The sequence below is a fragment of the Stegodyphus dumicola genome, chromosome 1 (genome assembly GCF_044657685.1).
Source record: "Stegodyphus dumicola isolate Sdum_Otavi_A_Nest chromosome 1, ASM4465768v1".
In the NCBI taxonomy this organism is placed as follows: domain Eukaryota; kingdom Metazoa; phylum Arthropoda; class Arachnida; order Araneae; family Eresidae; genus Stegodyphus; species Stegodyphus dumicola.
This window is the reverse complement of record NC_140768.1, coordinates 79,935,773-79,953,002: the sequence shown is the minus strand read 5'-3', so window position 1 is coordinate 79,953,002 and position 17,230 is coordinate 79,935,773. Positions and strand designations below refer to the sequence as shown.

The following is a 17,230-nucleotide window of genomic DNA, read 5'->3' as shown; positions in this document are numbered from 1 at the left end:
ATAAGGCTCCAATGGTACTATTCTGAATTCATTCTATTTAAATGTTACAATAGTGAAAAAATAAATTCTGTGATTTATAAATAATAAAAGCTTCGTGTCTCCTAAAATTTCTGAGAGTTGATAACAGCTCATAATTTTTATGATTGTTTGTTATTTAAGAAAATTAAAATAGATGCATTTCTTTGAAAGTATAAAAGCAAATTATTTTTTGTTTGCTCAGTCACTTTTATATAGATTTATAAAGGAAAAAAAAAAGTGTTTTAGATTACAGTCATAAATTTCTTCTTTAATATTAGAATTTTTCCTGTTTACAAACTGTAGGTTTAAATTATAATTTTCGGAACATTTTTATTAAATTGTATGTTATTTTTATGCAGGTGTGTGTTTGCAGTCATTTATAATGAAAATGATAAAAAAAATGCTTTTCTAATATGTTTAACGCAAATGTGAACAGAGTTTTCAGTGTGCTACCAGTTCATTAAGAGATTTATGTGAAACTTGAAGTAAGTCATCAATGATTAAGCAGAAAACATCTAGCCTGACAGCCTAGATGTTTTCTGCTTAATTTTCAATTTGTAATTAGTACATCAGAAATATTCAAAATTAATGAAATTAAAAACAAATATATTTTGAAGATATTTTGTAGTCTGGAAAAAAAAAAAAAAAAAAAAAAAAAAGGTTATTACAATTAATTATTTTATGACTATAAACCTACTAGTTATATAGAATATAAATAAGTTATACACCAAATGAACATCACACTTTATCTTAACTTGCTGCATATTGTCTGTTTTGAAGAATATTATTTTCAGAGTTTTGATATTCAAAGCAGGTATATGAATAACATATGACTGTTTGTAAAGCTTTTAATGAGTTGGATCCAAATTCTAAGTTTAATTCTATTTTATGACTTACGTCTCTCTTTTTTTTTTTAAATGAAAATTTTGCTGTACATAACCACAACTGCATTTTTAATGCTGTATTTCCCTTTTAATAGTATTTAAATGTATACTAAAATAAAAAGCATTTAAATACATACTACTCTTTAGTAGTATTTAAATGATTTTTATTTTCTTAAATAGAAATTTAATATTTATTAAATACAAATAATGTATTATTTCATGCATCTGCAAAAGGAATAGCAATACGTATTTTATTTCTTGTTTTACAATTATTTCCATCTTTATGATGTTATTTTACTTTGTTAAATAGGAACTAACTGGAGCACTTCCACCAGAGATGCCACTGAGTCCTGGGGAACAAATACCTATCATAAAAAAGAAAGTGGGGCCTGCTTTTCCTATCAAGGATAAATCTCTGTTCAAGAAGAGGAGCAAAGATGTAAATTTCAAGTGCTATTTGATTTTATTAAAACAGAACTTCTTAAATTGTGAATACATTCTAAATTTAAAAATTTTCAATTTTGAAGGTGCTTTTGATTCTTTAGATAGTGACTATTTTGATAAGCAAAAAGACAGTGATAACAGCTTTCAAGTGAATCTAAAAAAGGCATGTTCCTTTAATTTTTAGATTTTTTTCTTTTCAAAAAATTAAGAAAAAAAAAAAAAAAAAAAAAGTGACTAGCTTTGCATATATGCATTTTTCATTTCAAATGATGCAAACATATAGGAACTGCTTATTAACAATGATTTGATTGATATATTTTTTTAATTACACATACCAAGGATTAGAAACTGTGCAGCTCTATAAATAAAATAAGCAGATGTTAAATAATGAATTTTACAGAATTTACTTTTAAGAGATATTTGGAGTCCCAGCATGGGCTGCACTTATTTCATTTTTAAAACGACTGACTATAAATGAAGTAATTCCAAAATATTTCCCAGATAATACTGTGATATTTATATTTTATTCCTGTGGATGTAATGAAATCAAAAATTGGTGTCATTGTCTTAGATTTAAAATATTATTGGTAATTTGAAATACACTTTCTTAAAGCATTGAATGCAAATTGAGTGTATTTTCTCCCCTGAGTGCAAATCTACAGTTCATAACAGGTTATTGCACATTTCATTTGATAGATCACAATATTAGAATCATGATTTATTGTTGAATATAATACAGAAAAATAAGCTACAGATTGAAATAAAATCAAATGGTTTCTTATGTAGTGAGTCTGCATAATCATCATAGCTACAGAAATATAATGCTACAGAAATCATATACTATTGGAAATTTTCCATATGAGGAACTGTTTAACCTTGAGAATAATAGTACTGATAATATGCCCTAGAGTATGATGCATTCTTTGATTATTTAAAAAGATTCAAACTATAAAACAATTAGAAGAATATCTATTTTACATTATGGGAAAAGTTATTCAGATTGTAGGTCGAAAACAAAAAGAAACAGAAAAGTATCACACCACCTTGCTTTATCAGATGAATTCTTTACAAGTACTGATACATAATTTTTGTTAAATACTTTTATTAGTGATAAAAGTTCTTGTAAATTATTTGTAAAGTACTGCCTTATATCTTCCCAAATCTAGCTGCACTTTTGCAATTGCTTCCTTATCACCCATATTTAAATGCTATGGCATTCAACATGGTAGCTGGAATTTGATTGCCTTTTACACAAAATGTAAACATAGACTAATTTCTGTTCGACTTTCCAGTTATTATATGCTCAACTGTAGATAAATATACTCAAGTGGTATATCTTGGACTCAAGATCTATATGTCTGTATATAAGGGCTTTCTCAAGCTTATTCCTTCCAGTTAATTTTTGTCAGTATTTTATTTTGTTTGCCTTGTATTTGGGGGGGGGGAATTATGTGCACACTAATATATATATATATATAATAATAATAATTTCATGTACCGTGAAAGATCGAAATTGGAGAATGTCTACATTCACCAAATAAGCTGGTGAAAGATCGAATATTGCATTACATTCTTGTACTTTCGTACCCTCACCGGTGAATGTTGACAATCACAGATATGCTCTGGTGTAGGTCAAAAAGAGAGGAGTATATGTACATGCTGTCATTGCAAGAGGAAGTGTTCCACAAATAAATGCAGTTGTAAAAGCAGGGGCCTCTTGTGCAATTCAAAATGTCATAATAGTTTAAGTTGTTGCAATAAATAAGATTTGAATCACATAATTTAATAAGTTTTTAACTTCTATTATTTTCCTTTCTCATTTTGAATGTACTATGTCTTGTGTTCTTACTTAAGTCTTGTGCGTTTTTTCGCGACTGAATTACGGAGAAGAAAATATAATATTCTTATATGTTCAACATTCACCATTAGTACATGAATGTAGACATTTACTGGTGTAAGTTGGAAATAAGTGTATTTGGAAAATATTTCGAACATACACCAAGCGACTATGTGAATGTTGACATTCACCGGTGAAAGTCGACATTCTCCAGATTTCAGTGTTTCACCTTAACAGATATATATATATATATATATTATGTTGATGCATTTTAAATTCTTATAAGGTCTAGCTTTAAACCTGTATTTAGGGAAGGAAAGGTTTTATATTCAAGATGATGTATGTAGAAGTTATATTTACCTATTTTGAATTCTTGCAAGAATTATTTTGTCAAAAATGAATATCAATGCAATAAATACCAAGTTTTTAAAGAAAGTTATTTTGTTTATTAAAAAGGAAAAGCCATACTGATAGCATAATATTTTTCATAATTTGTGGGTTATGCATTATCAACAAGGAAAATATAATCTATAAGTGTAGATTCATTTAAAGAATAATCTAAATGACAATGACAAGTTTTTACTTCCAACATCTGTAAATAAAGTAATGAGATGAGTTAGGCAGTGCCCTACACAAAAGATGAGAGCAATTGCCCTTTAGAAGTCACTAAAAATCAACTTCTCATATAGTTTCAGTTCAAACAGTGACTTTTGCAGAACTCACATATGTATTACATTATTCTATATTTCATGAATCAGGTTTTCTTTGTGCATTATTAAAATGTTATTTCATTTTCATCATATTTGGTTTCAGCATAGGGGGCACAATCAATGTGACTCTAATTTTTAAAAAATTCAACAGGCCAATGGAGACTGCTTTTGTCAAGAACATTAGTATTTGGGTGGTTTAAAACATTTTCAGAATGCTCACAGTCAATTGAAGGTGATCCTTGCACTTCAAAGGCTTTCAGTAAAAAAGAACTGATGAAAATATCAATATCAGGGACATAATGTGGTCAAACTATCGACTGACTGTGGGATTAATAGCAAAAAAGCTAAATTTAAATTGCACAACATTAAATTTTAACAAATGCTCTGTCATCATAATAACCCTGTCACATAATGTTTTCCTGAATGATGTTTTTGGCTCTAAAAGGCATTCCTGTTGTTCCTTAGCCTCTATCTTCACTTGATTTCAAGTCCCTGTGACTTTTTCCTATTCCATAGACTAAAAGCCCATTTGAATGTATACCATTATAGAACCACTGATAACAAAATGGGTTTTGACCAGCTGAAAGGAATTACATTTTCAGAGTTCCAGCACTGCTACGACGAGTAGGATTCTCAAACAATGTGTGATTTCTTAAGGCAAGTACTCTGTAGAGATCAGGTGGATTTGTAAATGGAAATGCTCTTAGAAACATGTAAATACGTACATGAGTGTGATTATAATAAAAAATATAGTTACTATGAGAACTTTTACTTTTTGAACATCTTATACAAGTGCTGATTGCTTTTATAGGAAGAAGAGCTGGCTCGCTTAGAACTTGAATATGAAATTCAAACTAAAATTGTAAATGCAGCTTTGAAGCTTCTAAATGATGGTTCAGTGAAGAAGAATATTCGTCGGCAAAGGAAACTTTCTCATCAAAAAGCTGTTTCCAAGGTTTGATATATTTCGTCTTTTTTCTAATGTGTTAAATTTTACATATTTGAGATATAATGACTTGTAACATATTATTGTATTTAGTTAAAGGAAATTGAGCAAAAATTATTTCACTTCAAGAAGCAAGTGAATGCTATAAGGAAGGAGAGCATGTCACATTCTGATTCAGGTAAATAGAATATTAATGTATATTGTAATAAACGTCTTTTACAGATCCTTAGATTTATTTCAGGGAAATTTAAAATTTTATAAAGAGTGATTAAAAAAAAAAAAAAAAACTTTTCCAGATATTTAAAAATGTATAATTTTATTTGAAAATATAGCAAATTAAAATTAAGTCTTAGTGTAACAAATTACAAGGAAACTATGCATAAAAGCTACTGATCCAGTACATTGCATTTATCTGAACGCTACCAGCAGTTATATGAATGTCATTAAAGGCAGCTATATAACAGTTATATATATATGAGAAAATATGTACAAATATCTTTGAAATGGCTGAAATCCTTTCATATCTATTCTGTTTTTCTATTCTTTTATATTTCACTTGAAAAGTTGCTTTTTTCAAAATCTAATTATGTAAAAATTATGTAACAAATGTTGAGCGTTAAAACAATGTTATAATTCGGTACTATCACTCAAAAGGGATACTTGCAGTAATATTTTAACATTATAGCAGACCATCTTAAATCATTCCTGAGCTCTTGTAGAATTCTAGAGCTCTTACCTACACCACTTCTGTTAGCAATAACAATTTTGTAAAAATATGAGCCCATTTACTCTAGAAACACCAGATAGTACCCACAGAGTCTGACTCGTAAGATGGCACTGCATTAATATATAAATTGCTAGTAATACATGGCATATAACACCAAAAAATTCTAGTATACGTTGAACTGTTTGGGAAATCTCTGTTAAATTCAGAAATACATGAAATGGTATCAGCTGTAAGAGATTAAGAAAATTAAGATTTATCAGTTTAACAAATATTGGAATACTACATATAAATTTTTGAAATTTAAGAACAAAATGTGATCTTATATGATATACTAGGCATGGAAATTACAATATAGTAAGTTTACTTAAACTAAAGATTATATACAAATTAAGCTACTATTTAAACAAGTGATATATTTCTCTTGAAAGTGGTTAAAGCAATAAGATTGTATCAAAGTAATTTAAAGCAATTATATTGTAATTAAGTAATGTATGTACTTAATTCAGTACTCAATATTTTAGTAAACTGAGTATGTATACCAGATTTTGCGATTTTTAACTTAGTTTACATTGGTTAGATTCTAATGATGCAGAATTAATCATGTTCTGTTAGTAGAACTGTTACTGAGTGTGGACATAACTCTTATCTAAAGAGACATAAGTTCATGAAAGTTTATGTCAATGGTAAATTATTATCTTTTAAAAAAAATGGTGTAGTCTTTTGGTTTGGTAAACAGCTTTGTGATTTCCATATGAAAATGTAGAAGGCATCTTGATTTTATTTATATACTGTTGCAGGTATGCAATAAATTGTATTAGTGTTTGGAATGCTGTTTCAGTTTTGAAGATGTCAGCAGCAAGGCATAATGTTGTTCCATGTCCCAGTTTACCATAGAAGGCTTGTAAATCTGGTTTAATAGCAGCTTTAATGCAGCTTGGTTTAATAGCCAAGGAGAATGATGCAAAACCGCAGTCCATTTATTTTTTTAAATTTCAAACAAACGTTTTAAGTGTTTGTGAAAGAAATTTACCAAATAAAATGGATGATAAGTGACTGGTTTAAATGCAGTTTTTTTCTATTAGTTAATTCACAGAATAGTGAAGATTAAAACTGGCATCACTGATCTGTGGTGATGAGTGAAAATTAGGCAAAATGACATATTGAGTTCGTAAACAAAACTTGATATTTTATACTTTAATAGATGGTCTAATATAATATTCATATTAGCAATGATATTTGATTTCAACCCCCTTCTAAAGCTATCAGTCATCTGTCAACAATTTTGCCTTTAAATAGAATTAAAATTCAATAAGGTCTATATGGATGTAGGGAAATCTAACATCAGGCAATAGAAATGTGCCTAAATAGGCTTACCTGACATCTTGCTGTGACTGGGACTCCCCAGTTTGATGATGTTATCTCTGCATCCTAAGAAATTTGGCATTTTGGGTTCTAGTCATTTGATAAAATTTTTAAAGTGCTGAATGTACAAGGAGTACGAATAGTGCAACCTGGAGTAAAACTTATTTGACAATTAAATTGTAGCAGGTCAGCTGAAATGATTTAACAAAGATATCTTGATTGCATAAAATATAAAAGTGAGTGCAACTGATATTGTCAGTGAACCTGGGAAATTATAAACCTTGAGGAAAGGCATGATAGTAAATTTATGCCTTAAGAAGCGGGTGAACTTTTAGAATAAATTGAAAATAATGGAACTATAAATATCTATATAATTCTACAAATGTTTATAGTATGTTATGTCAGATGTCTTTCTTACATTGAACTATAAAAAACTACTTTTGGGGGATTTATTTGGATAAACAGCAGTGAATTAACATGGTCTGAAATTTAAACTTCAGGCGAGAAAATTAATGAAACTGTTGCAAATAATACAGTAAACATATATCAACTTTTTGATGAAGTGGTGATTGCAAAAACTTCTTGGTCTGATAATTATAAAGTATGGAAAAATAAAAGTTGTAAAGAAAAATGGATACAACTTTTCAGTCATAAAAAAAAAAAAAAAAAAAAAAAAAAAAAACATTTCATTGCCCTATCTTGTTTAAGTAGCAGAATATGTTTTCAGTATGCCATGCACATTGGCACTAGTATTCTTAATAATGAATATTGTATCGTCAGAAGAAAAAAGTGAAATGGCTGAATCAACTACAATTTTTTTCACTGTATTTTGGAGTTGAGGCTTTACTTAAACTTCAAAATACAATGAACTAAACTGGTTTGGATTTTTCAATGCTGTTAAAAACAAAGTGGAAATTTTTGTGATTTTTCTCGGTGTGTAACATGGATAATATGAGCCGATTTTCCTTAAAACATTCTCCACGAAAACTTACCTTGGCACAGGCAGATAGCCCTTGAGTTGCTTCACCTTTATCAATTAACTTTACCTAACCTAACCTTATCCTAGTAGGTTTAATTTTCTGTTGTGAGTATTTTCTCAAAATTGTCCCGGTTTGAGAATATTATGGTAAACCTGCACCTAAAGGTGTTTTAGTGTGTTTATGAATCTTTCAATGCTGACAGGCATTCTTTATCCTTTCTTTGATCATCTGTCTTATTTCTGGTCACACATATCACCAGATATCAACAGGGAACAAAAGATACTGTCTATGACTTCTAGTTATCTCAATAATGTTGTCTGATTGCAACAGGTTTAATATAAGCCTGTCACTTCCTTTAAGTTCGCAGAAAAGTTGTACTAATACTGGAGAGTAGTGTATCAAAATGCTAATGCAGGACTGCATTTTTGATTTAATTATTTAAGCTCACTTTAGTGATTTACTAAATTGAACTTACAAGATTAACAGTAATGTCAGTTACTTGGTGCAATATTTAAATCATCGATGTCACCTTTAATGGCACAGCCAAGGAATTTGTAGTTCTCAGCATCAAACAATATTTGCCTCAGCAGATGACTTCAATCATCATAATGCATGGCTCAGTTTGTTTACAGAATGCCATTACAAAGTCTTATAATATTATAACATTTATGCATATTAAAATTCTCATTATTTCTATTATAATAGATACTTCTGGCATTTCTCTGTTTTTGAAGCATATTTGATTTCCTCTTTGCTTTATATTTATGAAGCAATATATATAAGGTTGAAAATTAAATTGATTTTACAATTTTTATTATGTAAAACTTTTTTATCTTTTATAGAAAGTGCAGTGCAAACATCTAGTTCGTGCACAAAAGGCCTCACAATAACATTTTCACCTACAGAAAGTGAGAAAGAAGATGCCAAAAATACCTTAAATAAGATGGTAATAATTAAGTTACATTTGCTATAGATTTGCTATAGATATGTTTATTAAATATTATGTATAGGACACTGTAAAAATTCAATATTGTGCTTAATATTTAATAAGTAAATTGTTATAATGTTTATTAAATACAAAGCATATAATATTGTAAAATATTTAATAGTCACTTTTAGGAATTTTATAATCTCATGAAATAGCATATTTCATTACTTTTTTGCCAATTAACTATACAATGATACTTCAGCATATGTCTGCTTTGGAATGTATCTAACTTATATCTATTCTGTTTGGATGCAGAGATTTTTGTTTTGTATGCAATATTTGTTTGGAATATGATTCCAGTTCAATGAGTCATGACAGCACACACATCACATTGTTTACCTCTTTTGAGACAACACTAAGATGGTCCATGAGCATCAGTATGCCTGTTGCTACTCAGTAAACAACCTACACTATAACTCTGAATTTTCAAGTGACTTAGTGCTTCTTTGCATTAAATTTATTAACAATGTGTTTTGGAGAAGCTAATTACTAGAGTCAAGCAATGGAAAAAGTTGTTACGATCATCATTGAGGTGAAAAAGATAGTTGAAAAGGGTGAAGATTGCACATGTATTTGAGATATGGCTATAGTGTACTGTATGCCGAATACAGTGGTGTCTATGACTGCAAAAAACAAACAGTATTAAATCGGCTATGTTGCGAAAGGAGGGAAATTTATTACCAAACAAAGATTAAAGATGTTAGAGCATGCTGAAAAATTGTTCATGATTTAGAGATTACAGAAAAACATTTATATACGTAATGTAACTATGGATGTGTAAAAATGTTTTAAATGCTTAGAGCCTTTAAAAATCTTAATCTGACCAAAAAAAGCTTAAGACGAGTCATGAATATAATGATATCGTGTACCTGGAATTTAATGTACACTGTGCTTAAAAAATAAATAAATCTGAAACCTTTCAGATTTATTTATTTTAAATTACGTCCAAAGGGGCGTTTTTGTAACATTTTGTGTGTTATCTTTATTTATTAAATATCGTGTTCTTCACACTTTAACTATAAAATTCAGTTCAACAGCAATATCGCAAATTAATTTTAAAATCAGCATATCTTTAGAATTTCTGATACACAATTCCGCGCGCTGGAGATAAAAAGGTAACCCCCTTAGAGTGTTGCCATTGCTCGCTTTTAAATCTTTGGCTTCATTCTAAACATTAGTTCATTCTAAACAAAACAATTTCTAAACAAAAATTCATTAAAGTTTTACAAAATATGAAATCAATAATAAAACAAATTCAAAATTTGGGCTTCCCTATGTCCATATTCAGGTGGAAACGTACGTTCTTCAAAACTGGATGGCTCTAGGGTACTGTTATTTTATCACAATGCGAGAAATATACATGCATTTATGCATATTTTTCATTATTTAATCTCTTTAAATATAATACAGGGCAATAATATTTGTGGCAACAATTTAAAAAGTGAATTGGCATTTATAGTGAACCAAAGCTAAATGCCAAAACGAAAATAATAGTCCTTTAGAGCAAATTGCCCCTTTGGACTAAAAAAAGAAACATTTGAATATTTGTAGATAGAATTTGGATGAATGTCTAAAATGTATATGTATATTTATTTAGTAGGTTAATAGGAAAATTAATGCAGGATTTGGGTTCACAAAAACTGAAGCAGAGAGAAGCATATTAAAGTGAATTAGTTGTGAAAATTTTTGCAGATTATCATAACTTTGATACTATAGGGAAAATTCTCTTATATTAATATTTCATTAATAAAAGAAATGCCGTAATGATAAGCTGCATATTCTTTACATCTTGCAGTTTTTGTAGTTTTTGTTTTTAAACCATTAATAAGATTTCTTTATGTAGATTTAGATGCTACCAGTGAATATCAATACTTAGGATGGTTTAAGAAATTCTGTGGAAATTTTCAACATAAGAACAAGCCTAGATGTGGGTAACATAAGGAAGTGGAAGATGGAAATCTGAAGATGCTAAAAGAGACAAATCTATGCATCATTAGTAATGAAACAGTGGATAGTTTCCACTATGCAACAGATTTCTTGAAATGAATTAAAATGTTTTATGCTAGTAATTGGATTCCAGCTGAACTCGCAGTTGAAAACCATCAGAAGTGAATATCGATTTGCATTTCTCTATTAACAGGAAATGGAGTGGAGTAAGGCATATCTTGAATTGACACAAAATGGATTCTTCATACTAATGTTACCTGAAAAAGATAAGAGGCTAAGTTTTAAACAGAAGTCTTGTAGAAAAGTCAAGAGTGCATCTAAATAAGGTTTTGCTGTATGTATAATGGGTTATAGAAGATGCGATTTATTTTTAAATACTGAAAAATAATCAAACTATTAATGCAGACATCTATTTCTATCAGTTAGATAATTTGAAACAGGTTTTTAATACTCAAGTAACATGCATTAATTTGATTTGATTCTTCAACAGGATAATGCTAAATGGTACTTGACAAAAGTTTAATAATGGAAAATGTTTGCTTATTTGTCTAAGAGTTCAGATATTACCCCTTTTAAGTCATTATCTGTTTCACTCAATGCAACACTCTCTTCTTGGCAAAAACTTCAACAATGGGCAGGAATTTAAAAATGTAACAAATTATTATTTTGTGGTAAAATTTCAAAGAATGATTTAAAAAAAGTTGTCTGAAATGAATATTACACGAATGATTAATTCAAATAATGAATATTACACAAATGATTAATTCAAGTAATGAATATTACATGAATGATTAAATTAATGCAACAGCATTTTTCATTTGAAATAGTCTGCCTCAGTTCTTTGTCACTACTTATTAATATATTCATAGTTGCAAGAGTTTACTTAAAACTTAAACGATTTTGCTATATATAATTTAGAAAGGAAATAAGAAATCTTTTTAACCTTTATACCCTGTATATACTTTTTATGAAATTAATGCTGTAGTAATAATCTAGTAATAAAGTAATGGTATTATTTTCTTGTTAATCACAGAATTCTTTTTCAGACATCATCATCTTCATCTCCTGTTCCTTTACGAAGTGTTACAAGAGCTGCAAATTCTAACTCTGTTCCATCTAGTCCATCTAATTCTCGTCATCTAGCATCCATGCAAGAAAACAATATGATTGAAAAACAGAACAGTCTGAGAACGGGTTTATCATTACAAGGCTACACTCCAAGTTCTGTGTATCAGACACAAACTTCATATCGAAGCCAACAATATCCTACATTTTCCATGCGTTCTCCATCATCTTATTCTTCAGCTTCTAGTTCAGAACTTGGTGGAATTATTGCATATGACAAGCACAATGTAGTTCCTCCACTTTCTGCACCTTATCGAAATAAGTAAGTTCTTTCAATCTTCATGTGAATTTGTAAAGATATTAGTCTAGGTTTTTCAGTGTAAAATCCATTTGATTATTTCAAAGTTTCTTCTATTTTTAACTGATAACCTTTGGAGTGTTTCATATATTTAGTCAAACTGATACCATGCCTTTAAGGGCATTTTCCTGCATTTTAACTAAAATCCTTACTTGGTTTTTAATTATGAATATGACCATTATGATCAGTCTCCAAAATTGCCAAACCGGATTGCCTAATCTGTAATATGCAGATTTCAACTGTTACCAAAAATGTGTGAAATGCCTCTTTGATTCATAATTGCCCCTCACTTTTTTTTTTTTTTTTTTTTAAGATAGATTTTCTTGTTACCATATGAGAAGAATATCTGCTCTTGAAACCAGATTTTCTCTTAAAATGCATAGAATAGTTTTGATTGAAATTAATGTCAAAGTTAATTTTTGCCTAATTTTAATAATCGTAGTGCATGGCATGCAAGATGAAAAAATATGAAAGAAAACACTAAAAGTTAATATATTTTAAATGTCATGATACAAAATAATAATAATAATAATAATAATAATAATGTAAAGACTTTTTCTAAGGGTTGCATGAAACCAAGATTTCATTATCACAGTGTTCATATACAGGGTTATACGTAATTTAATTATAATATGTAATTTTTCCTACAATTACACATTTTTCCTACATTCCTTTCTTTTTGATTTAGATTGTTTATACATGTTCTTTCCTATATTATTTTTAGTTAGCAGGTTATGTATTGCATTTATTTCAATGAATAAATTTTTTATGAAATCTTCAAAATTTGTTATTACACTGTTTACCACATTTAAACCCTTTACATGTTTTTCCTGTTAGCTAATTCAAAATATAATTTAGAAACTTTTATTTTAAGATAGCAATTAATAATGCTTGAATGGATAAGAGAGAACAAAATACAGATTAGAAATTTATAAGATATTCATAGTAAAATCTGTAATGAGTTCTTTTCAATATGCATACAATCCAGTATTATTCATGTGCTTTCTTCAGTATGTTAAGTTCTTCCTCCTTTCTCATGCCAGAAATTGGATAGATAACATAAATTTTCTTTTCAGTTTTTAAGCTGTAAAATTAGTGTAAAAACATATGAATAAATGTGGTAGAATTTAGCTACAAAATCATTTTACAATTACACTGTTAATAGTTATTTTTGAAATAGGTACTGTCGACGATGTGTAAAAACTGCATCTAACATATACAAATAGTATATTGTTATAGCTAGGCATTGCTTTGTGTATTATTTAAAATTATTTTACTTTCAAATCTAATTAAATACTGAAACTAATTTGTTTTATATTCTAGATTTGAATCTACTCTAGATATTGAAGGATCAAATTTGTACAGTGTTCCTACTCAGCGCACAAGCCAAGCTTTTGACACGCAAGATGATATTTTAGCATCTTTTACTCTTGCTCCTCAGGACTTGGGCTTGATGTCGCGGCATAATAGCCTGGATAGGAATCGTAGACATAGCTTTCAGAAATATCGCAGATACATAGATAACAGCAGCACATTTGGGGATATAATACGACCCAATTCTGCTCAACCACACTCCATGTACGATAACTTAATATCATATACTGACCAAGGTACTGGAACAATTCCATATCAAGAACATCAGCATAGTCACCTACAATCTCATTTATCGGCATATTCATTTCATCATCCTCATCATTTTCATCATCATCGTCATCATGAGGGAAAATCTCCAACAATGGAATCCCAGGATGGATTCTCTGGTTATTCCAGCCAGTCTAGTGATATACAGTTTCAACAAGATGCCAATTTATATCAAAAAAATCTGAAACTGTATGCTGCTGAGGCTATGTATTTAGGTCAGAATAGACATTCAGAGACTCGTTACAAACACCAGTATCACTTGTCACCAACATCCCCTTCTCTAAAGCAGCAAACAAAGCACTGGACAGAATTTTCTTCAGACATGAAAAACAGAACACCTAGTTTGAGTCCATATGATTCAGGACTTTCTTCTCCATCAAGTGCAACAGAACGGAGCTGGCCCTCCAGATCACCACAGACTGTTCAAACATCAAGTTCGATGGGAAACTTGAAATCTCATGTCGGTCCTAATTTTCCTAGTTCTAATGTTGATGTTGTGTCATATGGGCATTTTCAACCATATTGGGAAGAGACAAAACCATACGAAACATCAGATTTTTACAAATACAGCACAAAGCACCGTAAACAGCATCAAGCTGCTAGTCAGAATCTACATGCCAAATTATCAGCATGGAAAGCTAATCAATCTAATGCACAGCTTCTTAATGCTCCATCTGTAATGTCACCAGTTTTAGAACGATCTAGGACTGCATCACCTGCTTGTAGTGTACCTGGCAGCAGTCAGCAAACTTCATTTGAAGATGATGAAAAACTGCCTTCCGAGAAAACAGAGTAAGTGTTTTCTTTTTGTCTTCGTGAGTTTGTATTCGGAAACTAAGTAACGTTTTGAAAAAAAAAAAAAAAAAAAAAAAAAAAAAAAATTTTTTTCAAATCCAATTTTATTTTTACATGAAAATACATGTCTTAAACTATTTTTCAACATAGTTTCCGCCAATGATCAAACACTTGTCATAGCGGGTGACCAGTTTTTGTATACCATCGTCAAAGAAACTTCCCGCCAGTTTCGATAACCAGGACTCCACAGCATTTTTCGTGTCATCGTCAAATACAAAGCGCTTGCCACCAAGCTCACGCTTCATGTGCAGGAACAAGTGATAGTCAGACGGTGCCAAGTCCAGGCTGTACGGCGGATGATCGAACTGCTCCTAATGAAACTGTCGAATTAAGGATTGAGTGACACCAGCAGTATGGGGCCAAGCATTGTCATGGAGCAACACAATTCCTTTACTGAGCATTCCTCTTCTTTTGTTTTGAATGGCACGCCTTAGTTTTGTTAAAGTCTCACAATATCGCGCCGCATTAATGGTTTCACCTCTTGGAAGAAATTCAGTAAGAAAAACGCCTTTCCTATCCCAGAAGACAGTGCACATTATTTTTTGTGATGACATTGTCACTTTGAACTTTTGTTTTTTTGGAGAATGAGTGTGTCTCCACTTCATCGATTGTTGTTTCGATTCTGGTGTGAAATAAGACACACAAGTTTCATCACCTGTCACAATTTGGTTTAAAAAGTTTTCTCCCTCATCACTGTACTACGTGAGAAATGTCAGGGCACTACCAAGTCGCTTTGTTTTGTGAACATCAGTGAGCATTTTTGGAACCCATCGAGAACACAGTTTACAATAACTCAAGCGGTCGGACACAATTTCGAACAGAACAGTACGTGAAATTTGTGGAAATGCCTCTGAAAGAGTTGTCATTGTGAAGCATCTGTTCTCATGAATTGCTTCATCAACTTTCCTTACCAAATCATCGGTGACAACAGAAGGCCGACCACTCCGAGCCTCGGCATGGACATTTGTTCGACCTGCATTAAACATTCTTACCCACTTTCTCACCATTCCATCACTTATCGCGTATTCACCGTAAACTTCTGTCACTTGATGATAAATTTCGGCCGGTTTAACATTCCTCACGTTAAAAAATTTAATCACGGCACGAATCTCACAGTCAGCGAGAGAACTAATTGTCTTAAACATTTTGAATGTGCACAGCAAACTGAAAACACAACACAGAGCAACCAAAATGGCGACAATTGAAAGTCAGTGAACAAGAAAGACTAGTGCGCATGCGCGGGATGCCTACCACAGCACTAGAATGAAACGGTACTTAGTTTCCGAATAGGCTACGTACATATGCATTAGAAAAGATCGCATAACAAAGTAAAATTGACTCTTGAAACTGGAATGCAATAAAAAGCTTTTTAATGCTAACAGAAAGACTGAATTGATTATAATAAAATTTTACTATTATTATTAGGATTTATCATTGTGTTTTCTTTACTGAAAATGTTTTCTGGGTTATAAGCTCAGATCATAGGATTACTGCATTTACAGTTGCCTATTTATGTTTTATATCAAACAGTGAAGTTTCAGAGTTTAATGATTTATATAAAGGAATGCAGTGCCATGGAAAATGCGTATACATTGCCCAACATTGAAATTTTAACATCAAGAAAGAAAAGCCATAAGATTTATGCATATTAGGGGAAATGCAGCTATAACAAAAACATGCAAATGACAAAAAAAATTTAGGTATCTAGCTCTAACCAGCAACATAAGTGAAAGTTTTTTCTTTCATGAGACTTTAAAAATTCGATCAAGTCTCGTGGTTTGATAGTATCATACCATGCTTCGAGTTTCTTATTGTGTTACTTATCAATCACCTATCATATGTAGAAAGGGACAGAATCCTTGAATTGAGAGATGTTGGTTTATGATCACAACAGGTCATTATGATCGCATCAAGTACACCAGGAATAACTGACTGGCTATTGCAAAGGAAAAGCTAGTGCTAATCTAAGACCTTTATGTGCCCAGGTGCTTTGCAGTGTGGAAAAACATTCCTCACATAATGTTTGGTTTGGTTCGGTTCATTTAATTACAGCAAAGTACACAAGGGGCACACACTGTGCAGTGTGGAAAAACATTCCTCACATAATGTTTGGTTTGGTTCGGTTCATTTAATTACAGCAAAGTACACAAGGGGCACACACTGTCTAACATTAGGGATACTTTTGTGCAGGACTTTCTAAGGGAAAATGGCTCATATACATGTTACTCATGAGGAAAACCATGAAAACTCCCATACAGCCAGCTTGTTGTTCACATGGAATCGAACCCAGGTCTAATAGTGCTAGTGTTTAGTGACTTTATCGCTGGGCTGCTAGTGGGCCTCTTATATGATGATTAATGATTTCATTGATAGCATACCAAGGCGTGCAAGTGTATGTACTTGGTGATAACTGCATAAATTGAGCCAAACTGCATAAATTGAGATAATCTGATTTTTATTTCCTCCAG

The 17,230-nt window shown here is 30.7% G+C and overlaps 1 protein-coding gene and 1 long non-coding RNA gene across 10 annotated transcripts in view; one reads left to right on the top strand and one right to left on the bottom strand.

The window, feature by feature from the left end:
- Positions 1-17,230, top strand: part of LOC118199634 (uncharacterized) — a 286,569-nt gene that overhangs the window by 257,225 nt on the left and 12,114 nt on the right. For all 7 annotated transcript variants that reach the window (XM_085816829.1, XM_085816806.1, XM_085816802.1 and 4 more), the window contains exons 15-20: positions 1,213-1,341; positions 4,705-4,848; positions 4,933-5,017; positions 8,751-8,854; positions 11,890-12,230; positions 13,590-14,699. In XM_085816829.1, the coding sequence (XP_085672955.1) occupies positions 1,213-1,341; positions 4,705-4,848; positions 4,933-5,017; positions 8,751-8,854; positions 11,890-12,230; positions 13,590-14,699 (1,913 nt within the window). The remainder of the gene's footprint in view (positions 1-1,212; positions 1,342-4,704; positions 4,849-4,932; positions 5,018-8,750; positions 8,855-11,889; positions 12,231-13,589; positions 14,700-17,230) is intronic.
- The window catches only part of LOC146999120 (uncharacterized), a 58,342-nt gene continuing 50,660 nt past the window's right edge, over positions 9,549-17,230 (bottom strand). For all 3 annotated transcript variants that reach the window (XR_015041162.1, XR_015041159.1, XR_015041165.1), the window contains one exon: positions 9,549-11,100. This is a non-coding gene — a long non-coding RNA (uncharacterized LOC146999120). The remainder of the gene's footprint in view (positions 11,101-17,230) is intronic.